At 37.0% G+C, this 22,379-nt stretch overlaps 1 protein-coding gene across 6 annotated transcripts in view; it reads left to right on the forward strand.

Moving 5' to 3' along the window:
* The window catches only part of ATP8A1 (ATPase phospholipid transporting 8A1), a 73,880-nt gene extending 52,665 nt beyond the window's left edge, over positions 1-21,215 (forward strand). For all 6 annotated transcript variants that reach the window (XM_081019829.1, XM_081019828.1, XM_081019830.1 and 3 more), the window contains 13 exons: positions 960-1,132; positions 1,826-2,009; positions 2,100-2,210; positions 4,157-4,231; positions 4,333-4,455; positions 7,090-7,168; positions 10,117-10,178; positions 10,756-10,812; positions 11,221-11,328; positions 13,563-13,651; positions 14,278-14,370; positions 14,949-15,040; positions 16,486-21,215. In XM_081019829.1, coding sequence (XP_080875955.1) covers positions 960-1,132; positions 1,826-2,009; positions 2,100-2,210; positions 4,157-4,231; positions 4,333-4,455; positions 7,090-7,168; positions 10,117-10,178; positions 10,756-10,812; positions 11,221-11,328; positions 13,563-13,651; positions 14,278-14,370; positions 14,949-15,040; positions 16,486-16,583 — 1,344 coding nt within the window. In that variant the 3' untranslated portion in view covers positions 16,584-21,215. The remainder of the gene's footprint in view (positions 1-959; positions 1,133-1,825; positions 2,010-2,099; positions 2,211-4,156; positions 4,232-4,332; positions 4,456-7,089; positions 7,169-10,116; positions 10,179-10,755; positions 10,813-11,220; positions 11,329-13,562; positions 13,652-14,277; positions 14,371-14,948; positions 15,041-16,485) is intronic.
* The last annotated feature ends 1,164 nt before the right edge of the window (positions 21,216-22,379 follow it).

The following is a 22,379-nucleotide window of genomic DNA, read 5'->3' on the forward strand; positions in this document are numbered from 1 at the left end:
TTAGGTCCAGTCGTGGCCGACTCTGGGGTTGCGGCGCTCATCTCGCTTTATTGGCCGAGGGAGCCGGCGTACAGCTTCCGGGTCATGTGGCCAGCATGACTAAGCCACTTCTGGCCAACCAGAGCAGTGCACGGAAACGCCGTTTATCTTCCCGCCGGAGCGGTACCTATTTATCTACTTGCACTTTGACGTGCTTTCGAACTGCTAGGTTGGCAGGAGCAGGGACTGAGCAACGGGAGCTCACCCCGTCACGGGGATTTGAACCACCGACCTTCTGATCGGCAAGTCCTAGGCTCTGTGGTTTAACCCACAGCGCCACCCAAGTCCCTTCTTAGTAGTAGGATGTGCTTAAAAATTGAATTCCTTGCTGTGGGTCCCATTATACTGAAATGGCATAATTTGATCAGTTCCTGAAAACGGAGAACACAAATGAACATTGAGAATCTGATTTTAAGATAGCTTGCACCCATACGGTTCATGGCTAAAATAGTAAATGCCATTCATCTGATGGGGGGAATGAAAGAACTACAAATGTTATAAATCATGGAATTTACATTTCTGTAGGTCAGTGGTCACGAGGCTTTCTGGGTCAGTAGGCACTGGTAATAATACTCCTAGCTAATGAATCTGTAATAAAAGGCAACAGGTTACATCAATGTAATCCCACTGAACTTGATAGCAGTATACCTGTGTATGTGGTAAAAAAGTCATCCACTAAATATCATCCCAAGAGGGTCTCCTGGCTTTTACAGTGGGATTTTCATTTTCCCTGGCTATTTTGTGGCAATACTGATGTGGTCCTTATTCATCTTTGTTGTTTTAAAAGCTACTGATGTATTGGTTACATCAAGGCAGAATATAATAGTTTCATAGTTAACTGATAAATGTATATCAAAAGTATAAAACTGTTCAACAGAATTGAAGTGATTCATATTTTTGGTGGTGATTTTTTTTTATAGGCAACAAGAGAGACGTTAAGCAATCATTGCAGCACTCTTGGTGATGCTTTGAGGAAAGAAAATGATTTTGCTCTTATTATTGATGGCAAAACACTGAAGTATGCATTGACATTTGGTGTAAGGCAATATTTCCTCGATTTGGCTCTGTCGTGCAAAGCTGTTATTTGTTGCAGGTAAAACTTTTTCTTCTTGAAAACAAAGCATTCATACAATTTTGAAAGGTATAGCTCCTCAAAAAGTGTTATCTATTTTTAGAATAATTTAGGATATTAAGTAGTTTTTGGATTGGGATTTTTTAAAAAAGTACCATATGGGGGGGAAGGGCATAATTTTAACAGTCTGCTACAGTGCCATGTGTCCTTTTTTTCCAGGACATGACCTCTTTTGGGGGGTAAAATTTGGGACAAACTGCATTTATTTGCTTTTAATGGCCATTTTGCTCTTCAAAATATGGCAACCCTACACTTAAAAATATAGTTATATGAAACATTTGTTCTTTTGTATTGCATGTGATATGATCGACAGTCATAATTTCTTAGCAATAGCATATTTCCTAAATTTCCTAAAGCCTGCCAACTAATTTGGAGAATGGCCTCAGTTCATGCTGGTGCCAGGCTACCATAATTTACTGATTTTGGTTTCTTTTGGCTTCTCAGTTTTCCAATCAGTTTCCTCCATTTCTTTTTCAGTTTGTGAATCTTTTTGTTAAAAAAAAAACTACATGAAAAAACAATGGCTTCCAGTGTAATGTGAAATCATAGAAGTTACATAAAAAGCATGCATTAGCAATTGTGATTTTCTTTGCTGCCTTACATTTAGAAAAATAAAATGGTAAAATGGAATTTCTCAAAACATTTCTTTTATAGAGTTTCACCTCTTCAGAAATCTGAAGTTGTAGAAATGGTCAAAAAGCAGGTAAAAGTGGTAACACTGGCAATTGGCGATGGAGCAAATGATGTTAGCATGATACAAACAGCACATGTGGGTGTTGGCATTAGTGGCAATGAAGGGCTACAAGCAGCTAATTCTTCAGATTATTCAATAGCTCAGGTAAATCCCTTGATAAATGAACTTTTAAAAGACAGTTGTTTCAAGTGATAGATGCTGTGTACCTAAACTTATTTCCATTATCATTTATAGTTCAAGTACTTGAAGAACTTACTATTGGTCCATGGTGCCTGGAATTATAGCAGAATTGCTAAATGCATCCTATACTGCTTCTACAAGAATATTGTCCTTTATATTATTGAGGTAATTATGGCATCCTATGCCAGAATATTTCTTTTCAAATTGGAGCAATCTGTGAACTTTAAAAAAAAACCATCTACGAAGTGTAGAATTATTCTGTGTGTATTTTTTGTGCATTTTACACGGGTTGCCAGCACTGTGTTTGCAGGCTCCAATTCGCTCACAAGTACTTCCTCTTGCCATACCTAGCCAACTGTGAATAGTTTCAGTAAATCTGCTCAAAAATCCACAGTACATGAGGCTGCTTGCTCTTCCTGCTCTGCTCCTATTTTCACTGACTTAGCCTCTCCTACATGCCCCCATAGCAGCCATCTTATGTTATGCCATTTTATGACTGCTGCCCACGGCTCTTTCTCAAAATTCTACATGTACTGACTGGTCCATGAAGATTGGCAACCCATATATATATATATATATATATATATATATATATTCTATTTTGATATGTAAAACCCAGTTCAAAATAGAAATACTAATTACTGGTTGCCAATATGAAAGCAGCACACATTTTTACATATTTGTTTTATGGTTTATTGTGTCTAAGGCACATCATAATAACATAATTAAAATAATTAAAACGAATAAAAATAAATATATATACGCTGTGCTTCATCTTCTAAAGATGATGAGATACTTCAGCAGGAAATCAGTTAATTTTCATCTCCAGCAGGACGCATTTTTCACAAATGTGGGATCAATATGGGAATTGTGGTGCATAGGCACCGACCGCATAGGCAAACTCGGGCCTCCAGATGTTTTGGGACTACAACTCCCATCATCCCTGACCACTAGTCCTGTTAGCTGGGGATGATGGGAGGTGTAGTCCCAAAACATCTGGAGGCCCGAGTTTGCCTATGCCTGACCTACCTCATGTAAAAGGCCTGGCACTCAGTTGACATGTGCAGAGCCTTTAAAAAGAGCATAGTTAGAACCAAACCACACCGTCTCACTGAGACCTTGTTTGTCTCCTTCCATCCCACTACTCTGAGCAAGGTGTCGTCCACAGTCGTACCTTGGATCCCGAATGCCTTGTGAGTCGAACGTTTTGGCTCCCAAACGCCGCAAACCCAGAAGTGAGTGTTCGGTTTGCAAACGTTCTTTGGAACCCGAACGTCCGACAGGGCTTCCAATCGGAAGCCGCGCCTTGGTTTCTGAACGTTTTGGAAGTCAAACGGACTTCTGGAACTGATTCTGTTCGACTTCTGAGGTACCGCCGTACATGGAAAACTTTAATAGGCCCTTGCCTATTTAAATCAAGTAATCCTTACATTTTGTTAATCCTTTAGCAATTTGAATTCCTACGTGTCTGTTCAGCATCCATGAGGATCAGAAATGTACTATTTTAAAAGTAAAATTAGAACCAGGTTCCCTTGTGGCCCCCCCAAAATATTGTGCGTTAAAAGACCAAATTGTTCACAGAAACCAGTCACATCCTTATAAACTGAGAATTTATAACAATGCATACAATTGTGACGTTAAACAAAACATGGACCACGGCTAAGTCTGTGTCACATTGATTGCTAATTTCATTTTACTAACTTGCTCTTTTTAAACATATATCAATATTTGTACTGTGAAATATTTTAAATCAATATAATATATTTTGAATTCAAAAGAGAAAAAAATGGACAATGGTAAGGTATACTTCTGATTGGAATTGTCTTTTTGTGAGCCATTACTATTGTTATATTTTAAATTTATAAGGATTTTAGTGCTTTTTCATTTAAAGTGAGTGTGGTTTGTTACACATTAAAAATTTAGTTTAAATGGATATAGAATTGACTCCTCAATTGTGTTTTATTGTATGGTCTAATTAAATACTAAAGTGTTATTTCCCCCTGTTTTTCTTGCTGAAATTGAAACTTTGCTCAAATTTAACAACACATTTTAAGAGTTAACACCAAATGTGTCCAAATAAGACTGACGAGCTTCAAAAATCTCTTCCTCAGATATGGTTTGCATTCGTTAATGGATTTTCTGGACAAATACTGTTTGAAAGATGGTGCATAGGACTTTACAATGTGGTAAGATATTGTACCCTATTTAGTCTGACATTTTAATTACTGTTAAAATACACTGATTTCTTAACAAATTGATCCCATGGTGTGTTTCGTTTATATGTTAGATGTTTACAGCCATGCCCCCACTGACTCTTGGAATATTTGAGAGATCCTGTCGAAAAGAAAATATGCTAAAATACCCCGAATTATACAAGACTTCTCAAAATGCCCTGGATTTCAACTCTAAGGTAGAAAATAGTTTAGTTATCTTTAGAATAGCATCATATGAATGTACATCCTGTTCAGTTCTGCATGATTAAAAAGGATTAAATATATGATTAATAATGAAACTATTTTACATCACCACCAGGCTGTAAAATAATTGAATCAAATGTCACAAAAATGCAATCCACAAATTGCTATGTTGCACTAATTTTCCCCTCCATCTTAACGACTGCATAAATAGTAGAGACCCAGCAAGCCTCAAACACACCTTAACTCTGGACCTGGTAGCATACATGAATTTTGTGCCAGGGCTGCTTGCAGCCACATGGACACTAGACTATGCCGTGTCCTGGAGGCCAGGTAAGGCTGCAACTTGACTACAAGCATGGGTGAAATAGACCTCGAATTCCTTTCTTCCGCTGCCGGATGGATTCTGTCTGTCAGTGGGGAGGACAGTATTGAATACCATATTTAAAATGAAAATGGCACATGTTTTCATATTTGTCATTCGTGGTATTGGATTTTTTCTTTAAAATGTTTGATACCATATTTTAATCTTTTTTGTGTTTTATTCCCATTTATTCTATGGTATTTTGGATTTTCAAAGTTTGAATTTTAAACTTCCATATTTTATTTTAAATATTTTTAATTAATTTTTCAACAAAAATAAAAAACAAACACAACAAAGAAAACTATAGATAGAAGCAATATCCAATCCATAAAATGGGATTCTCTGAATCTCATCTCCCCACCCCCACCCCCGGTTCCTTAATTTTCTTTTTCAACTGCATATCATTTCTACTCCAAATTCTACCTCAAATTTCTTACATTATTTCTAAAATTACAAGTGTTCTTAAAATCCTGCCAATGTATTAGCCTCTTTACAGTACTTTTGTAAGTACATAATAAACATTTCCCATTCTTTTTTCAATTTCTTGTCGTCTTCATTTCTGAGCTTTCCAGTTAATTTAGCCGTTTCAGCGTAGTCCATTAATTTGGTTTGCCAGTCTTCTTTGGTCAGGACTGCTTCCTCTTTCCACCTTTGGGTTAACAGTATCCGGGCAGCCTAAACTTTCATATTTTAAAGCTTTTTAAAATTGCTTTTTACAAAGTATGTCGAAGTGACTTACACAATCAGTACAGAGCATAAAACAAAAACAAAAAAGGCACACTCGGTTTTTTATTCATAGAGTATGTTTTTGTTCTTTGCATTTATTTTGTTGTTGGTCAATGGTCAGTTGCTCATAGTCAGGCCTGGTTAGTACTTATGATGGGAGAATAACCATATAGACTAAACATGCCCCAAGTAGTGCAACAAATAATGTGAAAGCTAAATAAACGTTTCCAAACTTTTAGCAAATTCGGATTATGTTCTCATATTCATATGATAAACAGTGTTTTTGCAGAATATTTGAAGATTCTTTTTAGTTGTGCGAGTCTCTCCGTTGTGATGGTTTTAATTCTTTGTTAGTTTTAGAAAGCTTTTGATTTTGCTGGGTTTATTTTGAGTAAGTTTTCTGAATAAACGCTTACAAGCTACCTGCGGAGACAGAATGGTTGATTCAGGCTTGATGTGCAGAGGATCTGGAATCATTTGTTGCGTGGGTTTGTTATGTTAAAAAGGGTCAGAGTTTGTGGAGCCACTACGGAGGTTAAAGGATTAGCATGTAACAATAAGTACTGGTCAGGAAAATGGAAAAGTAGGCCTAATTTTCTTGCATCCACCTGTGCCTTCTGTCAAATAAAACTTGTGGCAATGGCATAGCAAGGAGGAGAGAGAAAGGTTAATGAACAACACAAGTTCAAATGTGCTAAAGTATTGTGGCGTAAATTGGATCATACAACCTTACCTACTTGGGGAAAGTAACAAAGAAGTTGGAGACATAGTGGAACATTTTTTGAGGCAGGCAACTCAATTTCTGTTGTTTGAGCAACTTAAAACTATTAATGCCCTTCTGTTCAACACAATAAAGATTATGTTTTGGGAAAGTATATCTGATTATAAAACATGGGTATCTATTATATGAAAGAATTTACCAAAAGCTCTCTTCTTACTTTGTTTTTATATAATGTACAAAATGCTGGGTTTCTGCGTTTGACTAGACTTGACACATTTTAGCAGGTGTTTCTAACACACATATAGTAAAAAGAAACAATTATAGAAAAAAATGTGTAATGAAGAAAACGTCTGTGTGTTTGTGTGTGCCAACAACTAATTCGTTTCTCTCTTTTTTCTTTTCACTCTATATTTTGAAATTGTTGTTTTATCATCTGTCCTCATGTTATACTGATTAGGATATAGAATAAAACCACAAACACTTAATGCTTAATGCTAATTTAGTGCATAATCAGTTAGTAGAACAAAGATGGTTTTACAATTTGGCTTTGCTTTTTCTATAGAAGGCATTCATTTCTTTAAAAACTAAAAAATTAAAAGTGAAAGATAGTGAACATCTTTCGAGAAACATAAACATAAATAAATGACCCATGAAGGGCTGTGAGGCAGAAAATACATCAGTTATATTAGTTCTTAGCGGTGGTTCTTAGCGGTTTGAAAAACACATTTTCTGAATCTAACTAAAAGATAAAAAGAAGGTCAGAGTTCACACAGTTAGTTTTACCTCAAATGGTTCTCAGGAATGTTTGTTTTCCCTTAGGTTTTCTGGGTTCATTGTTTAAATGGCCTCTTCCACTCAGTAATTCTGTTTTGGTTTCCACTAAAAGCCATCCAGTATGGTAAGTAAATGAAATACAGAATTTGAAAATACTGTATGTATTTAAAATGGCAATATCCAGGGTTACACTAAAGCAAATTCTGTATTGTGATCTTAAATGTGGACTTCTAACAGTTGATCATTATACAATATCGTCCCTTTTTCAGTTTGGGGAGCTAAAACATCTTTTTAAATTGCTAGTGTCATGTGATTTGGGGTATAATTGTTATGTAATAATGCAACAATGTTACACTAGTCTTATTTTAATACATATCGATAGAAGTTCTTTTCGGATCTGTCTTCTTTCAAGCTGCATAGAGGGTCTTTTTCCAAACTGTGTTGCTGGAGAACTAGGAGTTTATTCAACTTGTAGAGGTTAATTTGGAAGTGTGTTTCCAAATACAAGTATGTATCTTCCCAAGTTTGAATTAGTTATAAGCCAAAGGAGATAAACTAAGTAGATCAATAGGTTATAAACCAAAAACCTCAGCTTTATATCAGACTAGTGGTTGGTAAATTAAAAGAAATTATTCTGGCAGAATAAAAACCATTGAGTTTGATGCAATTGTTTTCTTCAGTGAATGGAATTAACTTCTTCCAGCAGAAATGGTCTCCTGTCAGAGGAAAAGAACTCTTGGATCTAAGCCATAAGATGTCTTTGGAAATAACGATAAACTGGTTTATTGTTACAGGAATGAGCCTTGGGTTCACATGCTCCCCTCTCCTCTGTTTTCTAGCACAGCTTCAAGGAGGAGATAGGAAGATTTTGCTACAGTTTAATGTTGAATCCTAAACTGTGGTTAATCTTAACTGTGGTGTGTTGAAACAAGTTATAAACTTATTGAAACAAACCATACACTATGGTTTGAAGGTTTTTTCCCCCTGTAAAACATAGTTAAGGTCAACCACCGTTTGTTCTGGTTTGGACATAACACCAATCTGCAGTTAGTTTAAAAAAAATGGAAGTGAAAGCTTTCAGTATCTTCTGCACAGCTACCTAAGACTTATTCCGATAACAATAAACCATATTTGATTACTACCACCAAACACATCCATAGAGTCGAACAGGAGAAGTGCAGTGACCCACACATTTTTGTCCAATGAACTTTACCATTTGTACAAGGCACTTCATAGAATCATCAGATTCTAGAGTTGAAAGATACCCCAATGGTAATATAGTCCAACCCCCTGCAATTCCGGAAACTCAGCTAGATCATACATGACAGATAACCATTCAACCTCTGCTTAAAAACCTCCAATGAAAAGGAGTTCAGCACCTTCTGAGGGAGCCCGTTCCACTGTTGAACTACTCTCACCATCAGAAAGTTTTCCTTGATATTTTGTCAAAAGCTCCTTTCTTGTAACTTGAAACCATTGGTTCGGGTCCTAGCCTCCAGAGCAGAAGAAAACAAGCTTGCTCTATCTTCCACATGATAAAAAGGTAAAGGGACCCCTGACCATTAGGTCCAGTCGTGACTGACTCTGGGGTTGCGGCGCTCCTCTCGCTTTATTGGCCAAGGGAGCCGGTGTACAGCTTCCGGGTCATGTGGCCAGCATGACAAAGCCGCTTCTGGCAAACCAGAGCAGAGCACGGAAACACCGTTTACCTTCCCGCTGGAGCGGTACCTATTTATCTACTTGCACTTTGACGTGCTTTTGAACTGCTAGGTGGGCAGGAGCAGGGACCGAGCAATGGGAGCTCACCCCGTCGCAGGGATTCAAACCGCCAGCCTTCACATCGGCAAGTCCTAGGCTCTGTGGTTTAACCCACAGTGCCACCCGCGTCCCTCTTCCACATGATAGCCCCTTAGATATTTGAAGATGGCTGTAATATTTCCTCTCAGTCTCCTCTTTTCCAGGCTAAACGGCGCCATCTCCTTAAACCATTCCTCATAAGGCTTGGTTTCCAGACACTTGGTCATCTTGGTTGCCCTCCTCCAACTTGTCAATATCCTTCTTAAATTGTGGCACCCAGAACTGGACACAATACTCCAAGTGTGGTTTGACCAAGGCAGAAAAGAGCAGTACTATTACTTCCTTTTATCTGGATGCTATACTTCCATTGATGCAGCCTAGAATAACATTAGCTTTTTTTATTGCTGCATCACACTACTGACTTGGGTTAAGCTTGTATTCTATGAAGACCCCTAGAACATTTTCACATGTGCTACTGGCAAACAAGGTGTCCCCCCCCCCTTACATTTGTGCAGTTGGTTCTTCCTACCTAAGTGCAAAACCTTATATTTGTCCCTACTTAAATGCTTTTGGTTGTTTGAGCCCAGTTCTCCAATCCGTCAAGGTCATCTTGAATCCAGATTCTGTCTTCTGTGGCATTGGCTACCCCTCTGAGTTTGGTGTCATCTACAGATTGGATGAGCATAGCCTCAGTTCCATTGTCCAAGTCATTTATAAAGATGTTGAACAGCAACAGACTCAGGAAAGAACCTTGTGGCATCTGACCTACCACTTTTTTCCAGGATGATGGGAACTCTTTGGGTTCAGTCAGTCAAACCACCTAACAGTTACCTCATCCAGCTTACATTTTACCAGCTTCTCTGCAAGAATATCATACAAAAGCCTTACTGAAATCAAGATACACTAAGTCCACAGGATTCCCCTTATTTACTCAGCTTGTAGTAAAAACAAAAACAGAAATGAGATTCATCAGGCATGACTTGTTTTTGAGAAACCCACAGCATCCTTTTCTAAGTGCTCATAGACCAACCATTTAATTATCTGATCTAGGACCTTACATAGTATTGATGCCAAGCTGACCGGTCAGTAGTTACTTAGGTCTTCTTTGATGGGGACAACAAACTGACCATATTCTGCCTCAAATTAAAATTGTTTTGTCCATGGAAAGAAACTCAAGGGAAACAGTTCTTTGGCAATTTAAGCAGAAATTTATATTATAGAATCATTTCCATAAATAACCCCCATTTTAATATTTCCAATGTTGTTATCTTACAGATACTGTATTTGCCAGTGGTAAAACTTCAGACTATTTGCTTTTGGGAAACACAGTATATACCGTAAGTATTGCTAATGTGAATGTAACTTGTGTCCTAGGCAGAAGAGTATGCTAGAAATTTGATACTGGGTGATTCTTTATTCCAGTCTTAATATTATTATTTTAGCCTGTGGGTTGGTTGGTTGGTTGGTTGGTTGGTTGGTTGGTTGGTTGAATGATGGATTGATTTAACCAATTTATATACCATTTAACAAGGTATAAGCACAGTCTCTAAGCAGTGTACAATAAGGTTAACACAAAAAAAATCAATACAATACATAAAATTAATTAAAATGAACTATAAAATCAGAAAACTTAAATTTGTGCACCCTGGGCAATCACAGCAGGGTGTAAAACAACTTCTCATAAGAAGCCTAGGTAGCCTCCCTTCAGCAGCCTGTCAGGTTCAGTGTGCTACATCTTGGCCAGCCCATTCCTCTCCAAATGGAGAGTCATCCATACCTCTTAAGACAGATTTAACCTGTTCACCTTTTGCATGCCATTCCAAAAGCAAATTTTGAAACGTCATACTTCACTTGGAGTTGAAGCACTGTTATATTGGTTAAGGAAAAGTAGCTAATTTCTCTCTCTCTCTTTAGTTTGTAGTAATAACTGTGTGTTTAAAAGCTGGATTAGAGACTTCATATTGGACTTTGGTAAGAAATTATTTTTAAAATAGCTCATGTTACAATATATAATAAAGCGATAAGTGTAAATTTACTGTAATTTATGTAACAGAGTACTGGCCTATATAGGTTGATGAGAGGTTAATAACTGGGTTGGGTTTATTCAAAGAACACCTGTGTAGAAATCGGCAATATTAATAGACAAAATAGGCATGTTAATCTGCAAATTCTGATAGCAATAAACCAAGGAAAAGAGGGAATGGGTTAGAACTGTAAACCTGCCTACCCAGAAGTAATTCCCATTGATTTCAGTGGGGCTTAATTCCCAGGTAAATAGAATGCAACCTTAGTCTGGCTCTAACCATAAAGGAAACATATTTTCTCCTATTGACCTATTTTGCAGGTTTGACTGTTTGATTTTTATTCTTTCTTTTCCAGTTCAGCCACATAGCAATATGGGGCAGCATTGCACTGTGGGTAGTATTTTTCGGAATCTACTCTTCCTTGTGGCCTCTAATTCCTATGGCCCCTGATATGTCTGGGGAGGTAATATTCGCCTTTTAACTAATTTCTGAATCTCTATGTAAAACCATACTTTTATTTTTGTTTGAGAATTGATTGGTTTGAGATTAATGACGTGCAGCCTATTATCTCTTCAGAACAAGCAGACTTTGGACATTTTGGCTTTGAGGTATCAGGTTTTCACAAGTTCTAAAAGCACTGACAAGTCTTTTGGTTTTTTTTGTGTGTGTGTGTGACCAATAACACCAGTTAATTGTAATTTGCATTTAAAATTGTTGGCTATATATCCCTGGGAGCCAAGTTTGCATCAGATTCCATTTGGTTTCATAAGACCAAGAGGGAAGGGTTATAACCAGAAGAGACTTGGCATAAACCACGACTCTCATACATTAGTATAAATTTGTAAACCACCCACTGAAGAAAACAGAATCCGTCCTCAGAACAGGCTGCCCCTGTTAGCGCCATTGTCTAAAATGGATCAGTTTGCCATTTCCCAGCTGACCTGCCTATGTGCAGAGAGATGTGAAAAGTTTGAGACAAAAATGCTTCTACTGATCAAGGAGGGAGCTTTCTTGTACAGAAAGGAAGGAAATACCTCGGTGGGATTTTATTTTTTCTCCCTCTTCATCCAAATATACAAAGAGGCCTTCTGTCTTTAATGCGAATGTCGGCTTTAAATCTTTTAGTTTTGGATTAACTCTGCAAAAGAAAAAAATGTGACAGGCTTTCAAATATGACGCAGAAAAACTTTTTCCCCCTTCAATTCATGTTCTTCGTTTGTAAAGCCAAAGGCTGGATTGACTGAATGGTAGGCGCCAGTTTGTTCCTTCTTTCATAGTTAGCATTACAATGGTAAGAATTAACATCCTAAGACCTACATTATCACTTCTGCTGTTTCACCCAGGAACGTTTAATAGCGGGTGGCTTACAGAACGATAGCTCTTTGCTCTGTTACCCTAATCTTAAAAAGTCATTAATTTAAAAATAAAAGTATGTTGTTTAAATCGCATCTAGATCCATTTTTGTCTCCTGTTTTCTTATTCAGGACTTTATTAATTGCAATCTATAAAAGTTTTACCTCACAGTGTTTGCTTGGGAGTGGTGGCTTTAAGAATTGGCTATGTTGTCTAACATGACAAAAGTCACGTTTTCCATTATAACATTGTTTATAAGTTAAATTATGATCTTTATCTTGCTTGTAAATCCACTTTTCCTTAAAACTGATTTTTAGTATTGAAACACTTTTTGAAATTGCTTTATTTGAATTTTCACTTTAGCACTTGTGACATTAAATTAATCCTGCTTTACTTTTATATATTATTGTCTTAATGCTGCGATCTTCCTTGTACATAGGTGCTTGTTAAAGCATTACGTACAAACTTGGCCTTTTTTTTGGCGGGAGGTGGGGGTTAATTGCCAAATAGCCTCCCTCCTGCAAGAATCATAAGCTGCTCTTTATATCAGATGGCATTTGAGTAGAATAATCAGCATATTGGTATTTTTCCTGAGCGCTAGGAACAAGGCTCTGAGCGATAAGTCTAATAAATAAACATTGCTTTAGATCCAAATGCTCATTGCATGGAAGATGCTTCTTCTAGTGCCTGCAAAAGTGTTTAATATGAATTTCTTATGCACATCTCTCGATTGTCATTCTCCTGTGTTTGGAACTGTAGGTTAAGCGATTTATATATCTGTTTCAAACGTAGCCAAATTGCAAGTGACTACAAGTACCTGTTTTCCGCCCTAGTCACAATTAATAGGGTTAGCAGTTCTGATCACTGGCCCCAAGACCCCTTGAATTCTCAAAGTTTCTGGGAAAGGGATTTTTGTAAACATCTCCCTTGAAATGAGGACATAGCTCTTTAATTGACCTTTTCCTACAGCTGAAGGTGAAGAAGGAATTGTGAAATTTAAATTGATAAGTGCCTGTTAACCCAAAACCGGTAGTGCCTTTATTTATTATTTGCTTATTTCATAAAATTTATATGCGGTTTGATTGTAAGGAAAAATCTCAAACCAGTTTCTCCTGCTCTCGTGTGCATTGGGGGATGAATAGTGATAGACAGCTGCTGGCAATGCTTTTTTTTACATAAGTCTATAAGGAATACCAACATTCCCTCATTGACACCCCTTACTGAACACATTCCCAGTGGCTTTTTTCAATAGGTTACTAATTTTTTTCACCATATTACCTAGCTTCATCTGAAAAGTTTCGTATTTCTTTTCTAAAAATAACGCCGTTGTTTAAATCCATGTAGGCAGTTATGATGTTCAGTTCTGGTGTTTTCTGGATGGGCTTACTAAGCATTCCGCTGACAGCTTTGATCTTCGATGTAGCATATAAAGTGTAAGTATAAAACTCTTTATATATATATTTTTAAGAAATTAACACATCCATGTCTTAGTAACCCAAAGTTGTATTTAGAATGCTTACTTACTGGGGCTTACTGTCAAGTAAGTGAGGGTAGGATTGTAGCCCGACAGCTCAATCCTGTACATGTCTACTCAGAAGTAAGACCCTTTAACATCAGTGTCTTCATTCCCATGTAAATGGGTATAGGATTGCAGCCTTTTCCTACTAAATTATGATTCACCTTTATAGAAGGTTTATAGACTATTAATGCAAATTTGTGCAGATATTAATTCTTTAATTGTTTTTCATATAAATTATAATCTCATAGTTAATAAAAAATGCTAAAACAAAGCAGACATGGTTTCTGAAGTATACACCTATGAATTGAATGCTTATTTTTATAACCTTTCTCCAACCGTTAATTCTAAAATTTTATTTACAGTCTGTCCTCTGTGTAAGCTACTGAAGTGTAACACGTATGTGCATTCTTATGTAGCATTACTTTGAAGCTTAACTTTATACTGGTGTATAAAATAGATTTTTATACTGGAGATTTCTGTTTTAGTTTCTCTCAAATTTCAGCTTCAGTATAAGTTACCCAAAAGCATTTTTCATTGCAGAGTGAAAAGAGCAGCATTTAAAACACTGGTAGATGAAGTTCAGGAGTTGGAAGCAAAATCTCAAGATCCAGGAGCAGTTGTTCATGGGAAAAGGTACAATAATACCTGTAAATAATCCACATCATTGCACAAGTCGAACCCCATTGTAATGTTGTTATGAAGCATTGCAATACCTTAGGGCTGATCCACCCTTGCCAGCAAAATCTTGACTTTCATTGTTTCCTTTAAGATACTCTGCTCTTTCTTAATTGTGAAGGATTCAAGTCATAAATGTCACTGTGGAGATCCCATTCGAAAAGCAGAGGTTACTAGCATGTCTGATGGTTCTCTGCATTCATTGCTGTGCCTTAGGTTCTCCCATAAGTAGGAATTTAAATCTATTTTACAGTTCAGGCATATTCATGCATATTCAGAAGAAAGTCCCACTGAGCTCTGTGAGACTTACTCCCAGAAAAGTAGGTATAGGGCTGCAACCCTAGACAAAAGTGGTTATATCCACTAATCTGAGAGTAGGATTCAGTGAACTCAGTTGGACTTAATTCTTAGGATTGTGCTTTTAGTTAACTTGCCACACCCTGCTTGATAGCCCCTGCTGAACACTGAATATTGTTTCACAGCACTGGGTCATTATTTCAGATATTAGTGTGTTGACATTTTATTTTATTTTTTAGCTTAACTGAAACAGCTCAGCTACTGAAAAATGTCTTCAAGAAAAACCATGTCAACTTGTACCGCTCTGAGTCTCTGCAACAAAACTTGCTTCGTAAGTATTCGAGATTTGACAGAAATAAGTACAAATCCAAAAGACAGAAAGAACAGGATCACAGAGCATGAATACACTTGGTTCTGCTTTCATATTTATGTTTGGCCCGTTAAATTACATTTCTTACTGCATAGCTTTAGTCACACGCACCATGATTTTTAACAATGGTTTATTATTGTTAGCTTATTGGTTCTTACTGTGAGATGCTTTGAAGACTTCAAAATGAAAAAGAGGGATACAAGTGTTTCCAAAAAAATATGCCAAGATGGGTTTTAGAGGGCTGTTAATAATAGATCCTGCGTGCTTGGCTCCCCTTGCTCAAGATTTAATCACATGAAAGAGAGTAAATAGGAAAGCAAGAAAGGACCATAATTGGAACCATAAGGTTGAATCCAAGAATGCCTTGCACAGTGGAAAGGCAGGTCTCCTAGCACAAGGTAGCTGCTCTGAATTGTCCCATTTGTCCACTCCCACTACATGCCCCACGCCCCGTTCAGAGAGTCCCATGTGGCTCCAACTCATAATTTTAAATGAGTAATGGAATTTGAATTCATTCTTGAAACATTGCTTTAGAATAGAGAACATATATCAGTTATTTTAGGTTGCAATCATATACCAACTTTCCCAAAAATAAGCACTATTGCACTCTGATGAATTTTAATAGATATGTATAGGATTGCACCAATAGTTCTATTCATTTTGTTTTTGTTTTATTGCGTTTTTGTTGTTTTATGTTAAAAAAAAGTCTCAAAGCAACTTAATAAGCTAAAATGTAAACAAGTAAAATCAATTAAAAGCCAAATAAAAACAACGCCAATGCTATATACACAGGGCTTTTTTTCAGCCAGAACTGAGTTCTGCCACCTCTTCGTTGCTTTCCAGCACCTCTTTGTAGCGTACCAGCAGCCCAGAGCTGTGTGTGGGCTGCATGTTGCTTGTGGCTTTGTGTCAGAGGTTGTGGGACAGTCTCCACCCAAAAAAACCTCAACAACCTTGGCTCCCCTCTAAAAGAATAATTCCTCCACCTCTATTTCTGGGGGGGGGGGGAGCACTGGCTATACCATTAATCATATCCATCAATGACTGTAGCCCTCTTGGTGTTCAGCCAAATGCAAGAAGGCATAAATTTGTCAGCTCAGTCAGTAGAGCAGGAACTGCTGGTTCCCTCTTCCAACATCCCTGCGCACAGCATCTAAGCTCGTTCCTTTCCCAAACTTTCCTGAAGAGTCTGAAGGGGGCATCTAAGAATGACTGAACATGCTAAAAAGCTCCCTCAGAATAGACAAACCCAGGGCAGGGCTTCTCTGTAATATGTCAGGGCTGTGCTTAGCAATAGGCTTCTTAGCATGTTAGTATTTAAACTGAGTGATTCTTTTTGAAAATATTTCAGCCGAACTAGAACTGTAGTCCTTGTTCCTCATTCCGGTTTGCATTTATAATTGCAGATGGTTATGCCTTCTCTCAAGACGAAAATGGGATTGTTTCACAATCGGAAGTAATAAGAGCCTACGATACTACAAAGCAAAGACCTGATGAGTGGTGAAGGACTATGACACTGAGCCCTAATACTTGCCATAGTATGGCAAAGTAATATATATTTCCTGGGTCTGCTAGCAAGGTCCAGCAACAGATTAGAGGAAGATGTGTGTTGTTACTCTTATTCCCTGAAGTTTGAGTTCACATACTGAGTAGACATAAGCACTGTGCAACTATACTGTAATACACCATCTCCAAATTTTTCAACAAGTGTTACTTGGATTTTGTAAGCAGAGATTGAAAATAGCTTTCAGCCTTTGCCAACTACTTATTTACAGTGATGCTGAATACGTAACGTTCCTATATGTATATCTAGGACATAATGAACAGCCAGATTACTCAACATAGCATACATTGACAACCATCGCCTTTGCAAAGGTTTGCGAGCGGTGAATTATTTAAAGTACCTAGCCTTTGATTTCAACAAGTGCTAAATAACAATTTTTAAATATTCATTTATGTGTTGAAGTAAGATTTCAAAGCAAGACATTTAAAGGTACACGTGTCAAACTAGCCTAAAAAGTTTGCCAAAGAATTTCCATATTTCTCATCTTAGTAATCATTTGCGGAGAAATTTTAAAGGGTGGCGACGTCAAGTGTGATATAAGAATTGCATGCTTGAAACTCTGTACTTGAAAAGTTTTACAATAATGTGAACTTGATACTGTTTGCTTTGTATTGCATTGGTTTTTCAGATCTGCGGTCACTTTCACCTTTGGCCTTATACAAGCCTTTCATTCATGTTCATTTAACAGAAATGTGTACATTTAACACAGCAGTCATTTTCTATGTAAGGGGGATGTGTCTTTGAATTATAGACAAATGCTGGTCTGCCTTATATCCTTCCATACACCTAAGGACCTGATCCAGGGAAACCTGTACACAGAAACGGGCTGTTGGCAAAGGTGTTGTGTTTCCCTGCCACCATCCCCAACTTAGCACACTTTCATTTTAATGGCACTGGTTACCTGTAAGGCCAGGCAGAAAGGAAAAGGTGGTGACTTGATTCCAGTTTCCTTTCTGACAAACAGAGAGGAAAGAGCCAGCCATGTTGCTCATTGTTCACACCTAGTGCCAGAGCACCATGCATGAATCCCATGTGAGTTTTCTTCCCAAGCTTCTTTTGCATTTATAGGACCCAAACCCAAATGTTGTATCATGCACACATGCAAATGCTTGCTCTTACTGGATTGGAGCAGTAGTGTACTTGAAAATGCTGGTTTCAGTTCATACTTAAGTTGCCAGAGCAACTTGCTACAAACAAAATGATTCATTTTGGTGGTTTTTCACAAGAACGAGGAACCAGAGTCATCAGCGTTGCACTGCTTTCTGTTTGCACTACAAGACAGTTATTTAGTCTTGCTGTCAAATATATGTGTACAGTCCCAAATTTGATTTAAAGTAGGCTATGCTGAAGTTTGAGGATTTTAACCAAAATTTCTTTTTTTAGGTGTAGATCTTGAAAGGCATAAGATTTAAAACTGCTAATGAAAGCAAGGAAAGTAAACTAACAAAAAAGGTTTCATACTCTAATCAGGAATGTGAGATTTCAACTTCTCACCCCCCAAAATATTGTAATTCAGTATTTTTAAATAAGTTTGTCTAATCAGGATGAGAAACAGAATCTGATACAATACTGCAAATTAATATATGCTCTGCTATGAAGCCATTTAAAAGCCGTTTCAGTATGTCTAATTTAAAATACATATTTTATATAGTAGGTTTCACCTCTGATTTGAGTGCACTGTACAACTGTTCTACCTGTAGAAAGACAAATATAAATATTCTTATAAATGAAATATTTGTATGCGATGGTCCAACTTTTGAAAAGCAAAGTTTAATAGGAACATTGTATTTATTAAATGACGTAGAACATTTTATATACTTGTGATACACAGTTGCACTCATTCACAATGGCAGGGACACTGTTCTTTTTCACAAGTGATATTTAAACAGAAAATAAAACTGAAGAAGAAAGGAGTCCAAAAGAGAAAAACAAACCCTTGCTGAAAACAGCCTTGCTTCCCATCTTGCAGCCCAAAATTGCCTTCAGAAAAGCTACTTCAGGCATAGATAATGAATGAATCGACAAGGAGGGCCAAATCACTTGACCTGGAGCACACATAAAAATTTGGGGCTTGTCCTTTCTCAGTGAGACGTCTCCTTCAACAGATTTCCCAAGTGAACGATTAAAAATGATAATCGTTTTAGAATACTTAAGTACAATTCTAAGCAGTGCATATTTCTTTTTAGAATCAATGAATGAAGTCGATCCGTCGTGATTCAGCAGAAACGATGTGCTCATTCATATAACCTGTTCTTTGCTTCTGGCCTCATGCAGCCTCTTAGGGCATCTGAAAGCAGTAATCAGAAAAGAGTGTCTTCTCCATTCATTTCCCGCACCCCAGCTAAGCAGTCAGAATTGACATGCACCATGTAAATCGCAGGTGCTGGATGCAGGTGTGTCCCCTTCCTCCTCTCCCTTGAAGCATGAAATGGCAGTTTGCATGCAAATGACACAGGAGAATGATCTGCATGCAGATACCTATTTCAACACACGCGCAATCCAGTTACTTCAAACAGATCTCCCTTGCTGGATCAAGGTGAAGGCATAGGTGTCACATTAGTGATAGTTCAGGAAACTCCATGACCACCCTTATTTGCAAAAAAATAGACACAATAGGTACTCATTTTGGCTGTCATTGCTGCCTAAAAGTAGACTGTTCTTAGCACATTTTCTTCATCATGGGATTTTAAACTCTCAGTGATTATGTTACATCTTTTATTTTATTTTTTTAAAAATGTTTAATTTTCTAAGGAAGATGTAGGCTTATTCAGCTTATCTTGGCTATTCTGAATAAGTGCTCCACATCTTAATTTTTCATTTTTGCCCTTCTGAATTAATCTTTGTTCTGATGTCATTTAACTTTTTAAAAATACTATTCCTCACACACTGGATGTCATTTTTTCTAACAGCAGTCATTATCACAGTACCCGATGATTGTGTGTTTGTTCTGTCTTTAATAGTTTGCTCCCCCCACCCCATATTAAAATCTAAATAAAAACTTAAGAGTTCCTAAAGAACATAACACCCAATTTAAACAAAAGTCAGGACATACAATACATACGTTATTTGCAAACAAACACATTTCATAACAAAAGGCTATATAAGTGGTTTATTACATTATAATATAGGAATATATTATAATACAGATATATTTGGGACTACTGGTTGAAATGTTTTAGTAAACAATACTCTACTCAAGTTACAGTACTTTACTATAATGTACTTGTTTTGAAATTCTAAACTTTTACATTTCTCTTAATTAAATCCAGAAAGGAAGTTGTATGTTTTGTATGTATTAGGTGTATTGTGCAACAATTTCACGCTAATGTTTGTTTGTTTTTTTTTAAAAAAAATCATTAATTGAATGAAAAGGTGCCATTCAGAGATCAACGCCTACATATAGGTATTATTTTAATTACTTGTGAGAATGTAGTAACCAGAACATCAGCTAATTGGAATCACTTTGAGAAGCCATAAGTGGACTTGTTTTTTCTTAGTATTAGATTTATTTTTGCAGAGAAATTTTGACAAATTTATAAGCAACTTTCTAGTTGTATAAAAATAGAGGAAATATTTAAACAAATGCAATGGTGAAAGATTCCTGTTGCACTGTCTCACATGGGAAAACATCTGTTTTCATCAATTAATTAATTTTGAATTGTTTGCTTAGAGTCTTGGACCATGTATTTAGCTCCCCTCTTTTTCTGCCCATTTATGTATTGTGCAAAAAACAGGTGCCGTTCTAGTAAGTTTTATCAATCTGTCTGCATGAGTTAAAATGTCACAGTGTGAATCTGAGCTGGTGCATGTCTGTGCTGTAAAGCTCATGATTTATTTTTCCTTCGGTTCAAACATGCATCAAACCATGTGTGTATTAGTAAGCAAAAGCAAGTGTTGGATCAACAACTAAATTAACAACTTCACTCTATTAGTACTGAATGTGAACTCGGAAAATCATACACAAGTTGACCAAGGGTAGCATTCCCAAATTTGTGCACAACCCACTGAACTAATTGGACTACTCAAACAGTAAGAGAACAGTAAAAAGAGGCAATCGAGTCACTTTGTGTTTTATAGGTTGCTCCAACACAGACTTTTGCATCCCTTCAAATATTTTGTAACTACGAAACTGTGGCCCGAATGTGTAAAAGCAAAATCATGTTTCCGTGTTTTTTCTTGTTCTACAATTGAAGCCATAATACATGAATATTAGTTTTCTACTGCAACTTGATTTTCATGCTGTCTTGAAAGGCACTGTATCAAAAGACTGCATTCAAAGCAAAGTAGGACTTTCCAGCTCCACTGAACCATTACTGCTGAAACTGCTGTGGAATTTGTGAAGCTGCATGAGTGAAGAGATTTTGACTCCGTGTTTATGGTAGTTTTTCTCAGGTTTCGTTTTAAATGGATGTCAAATGCACTGTTTTATAACGTTATTAAATTTTAGTAATATATTCAGTTCTATGCAGTGTTACATGTCATTGGCCTTTTGTGAATGTGCATGTTTTGAACTGCAAATTTTAAATGTTTTGTCTTCTAATTGTTCAAAAATAAACCTTGCCATTAAATAAACTCTGAAGCGTTGTCCGCATCTTAAATACAACCCTCTCCCAGAAGCACACTCCCTTAGTCCGATTTTGAGCAATTAAAATCCTCTTGATAAAAGCTTAGTTTTGATGTCCCTTAGTTAACTAACGTGACATTGTGCAATTTTTACTAAATAATTAGAAACCTGAGATAGCATGGGCAGTAAGAATGCTTTATCAAAAACATTATTCAGTGAAGGCATTCATAGAAGAGTGTAAGTCGGTATAATGAAGACAATTTTTTAAAATATAACACAGCTTGATAGCCAAAGGATGATTTATTACACAGGAACACTATTTGCCTAAGAATATGTAGACTTTTAAAAGCATGCAACATGAACATACCAGTGTAAAACAATCAGAAACCAACATTTAGAAGAGGTAAGAAAAAACAAGCTACAACATTAAAAAGTCAGTGCCTGCTATAAAAGTAAAATACAAATGGATATATCTTCTAAATAAAAATAGTATGCATATTCCTTAAGGATTTCCTTTAGGCAATGAAGAAAATGTAAGCAAAAAATAAATAAATTAGGAACTACAATGTCTCCACAGTCCTACATTTGTGCAATACAATGTAAACACTGGAGCTTATCCTGGCAATGAAAGTGCCCCTCCAGAAAGAAAGTTATTACTGGAGCTGCACAACAGAGAAACAGGTACCAAGTTTGAACAAAATTATCCGTCGGAGCCATTCCTGGCTTTCTTGCATTCTTGAAGAAGCTGATCATCAAGTGCTAATTCCAAATTCTACCAGTATGCAGTACAAGCGCCCCTGAAAACAGCAATCCACTTACTACAATTGATTGGTAACCACAACTTGCTTTTGCCTGACAGTTCTAACGCACCCTGGAAGTTACAAGTGATTTAGCTGGGGTTCTCTTGAGATTTGTTTTATTATTATTCACATGTGCTTAAAGAATTGCAATGTTTGGCCAGTGTCCCAAGCCCACTCCACCCCAAGTCATTGCTCTTGGAAGCCGAGCCCTATTATCTGGGCTCACAGGGAATTCTCCATTTGCCCACTTCATGCTGTGCTCTGGGTACCACAGCTATTTTAAAAGAGTGTGGCTGCTGAAATGAGCAGAGAACACAACAGTTGTTTGGCTGTCCAACAAGGAACAAATTAAACATCAACTTCCTGGTCGGA

This window comes from Podarcis pityusensis (genome assembly GCF_964106645.2).
Source record: "Podarcis pityusensis genome assembly, chromosome: 9".
In the NCBI taxonomy this organism is placed as follows: Eukaryota; Metazoa; Chordata; class Lepidosauria; order Squamata; family Lacertidae; genus Podarcis; species Podarcis pityusensis.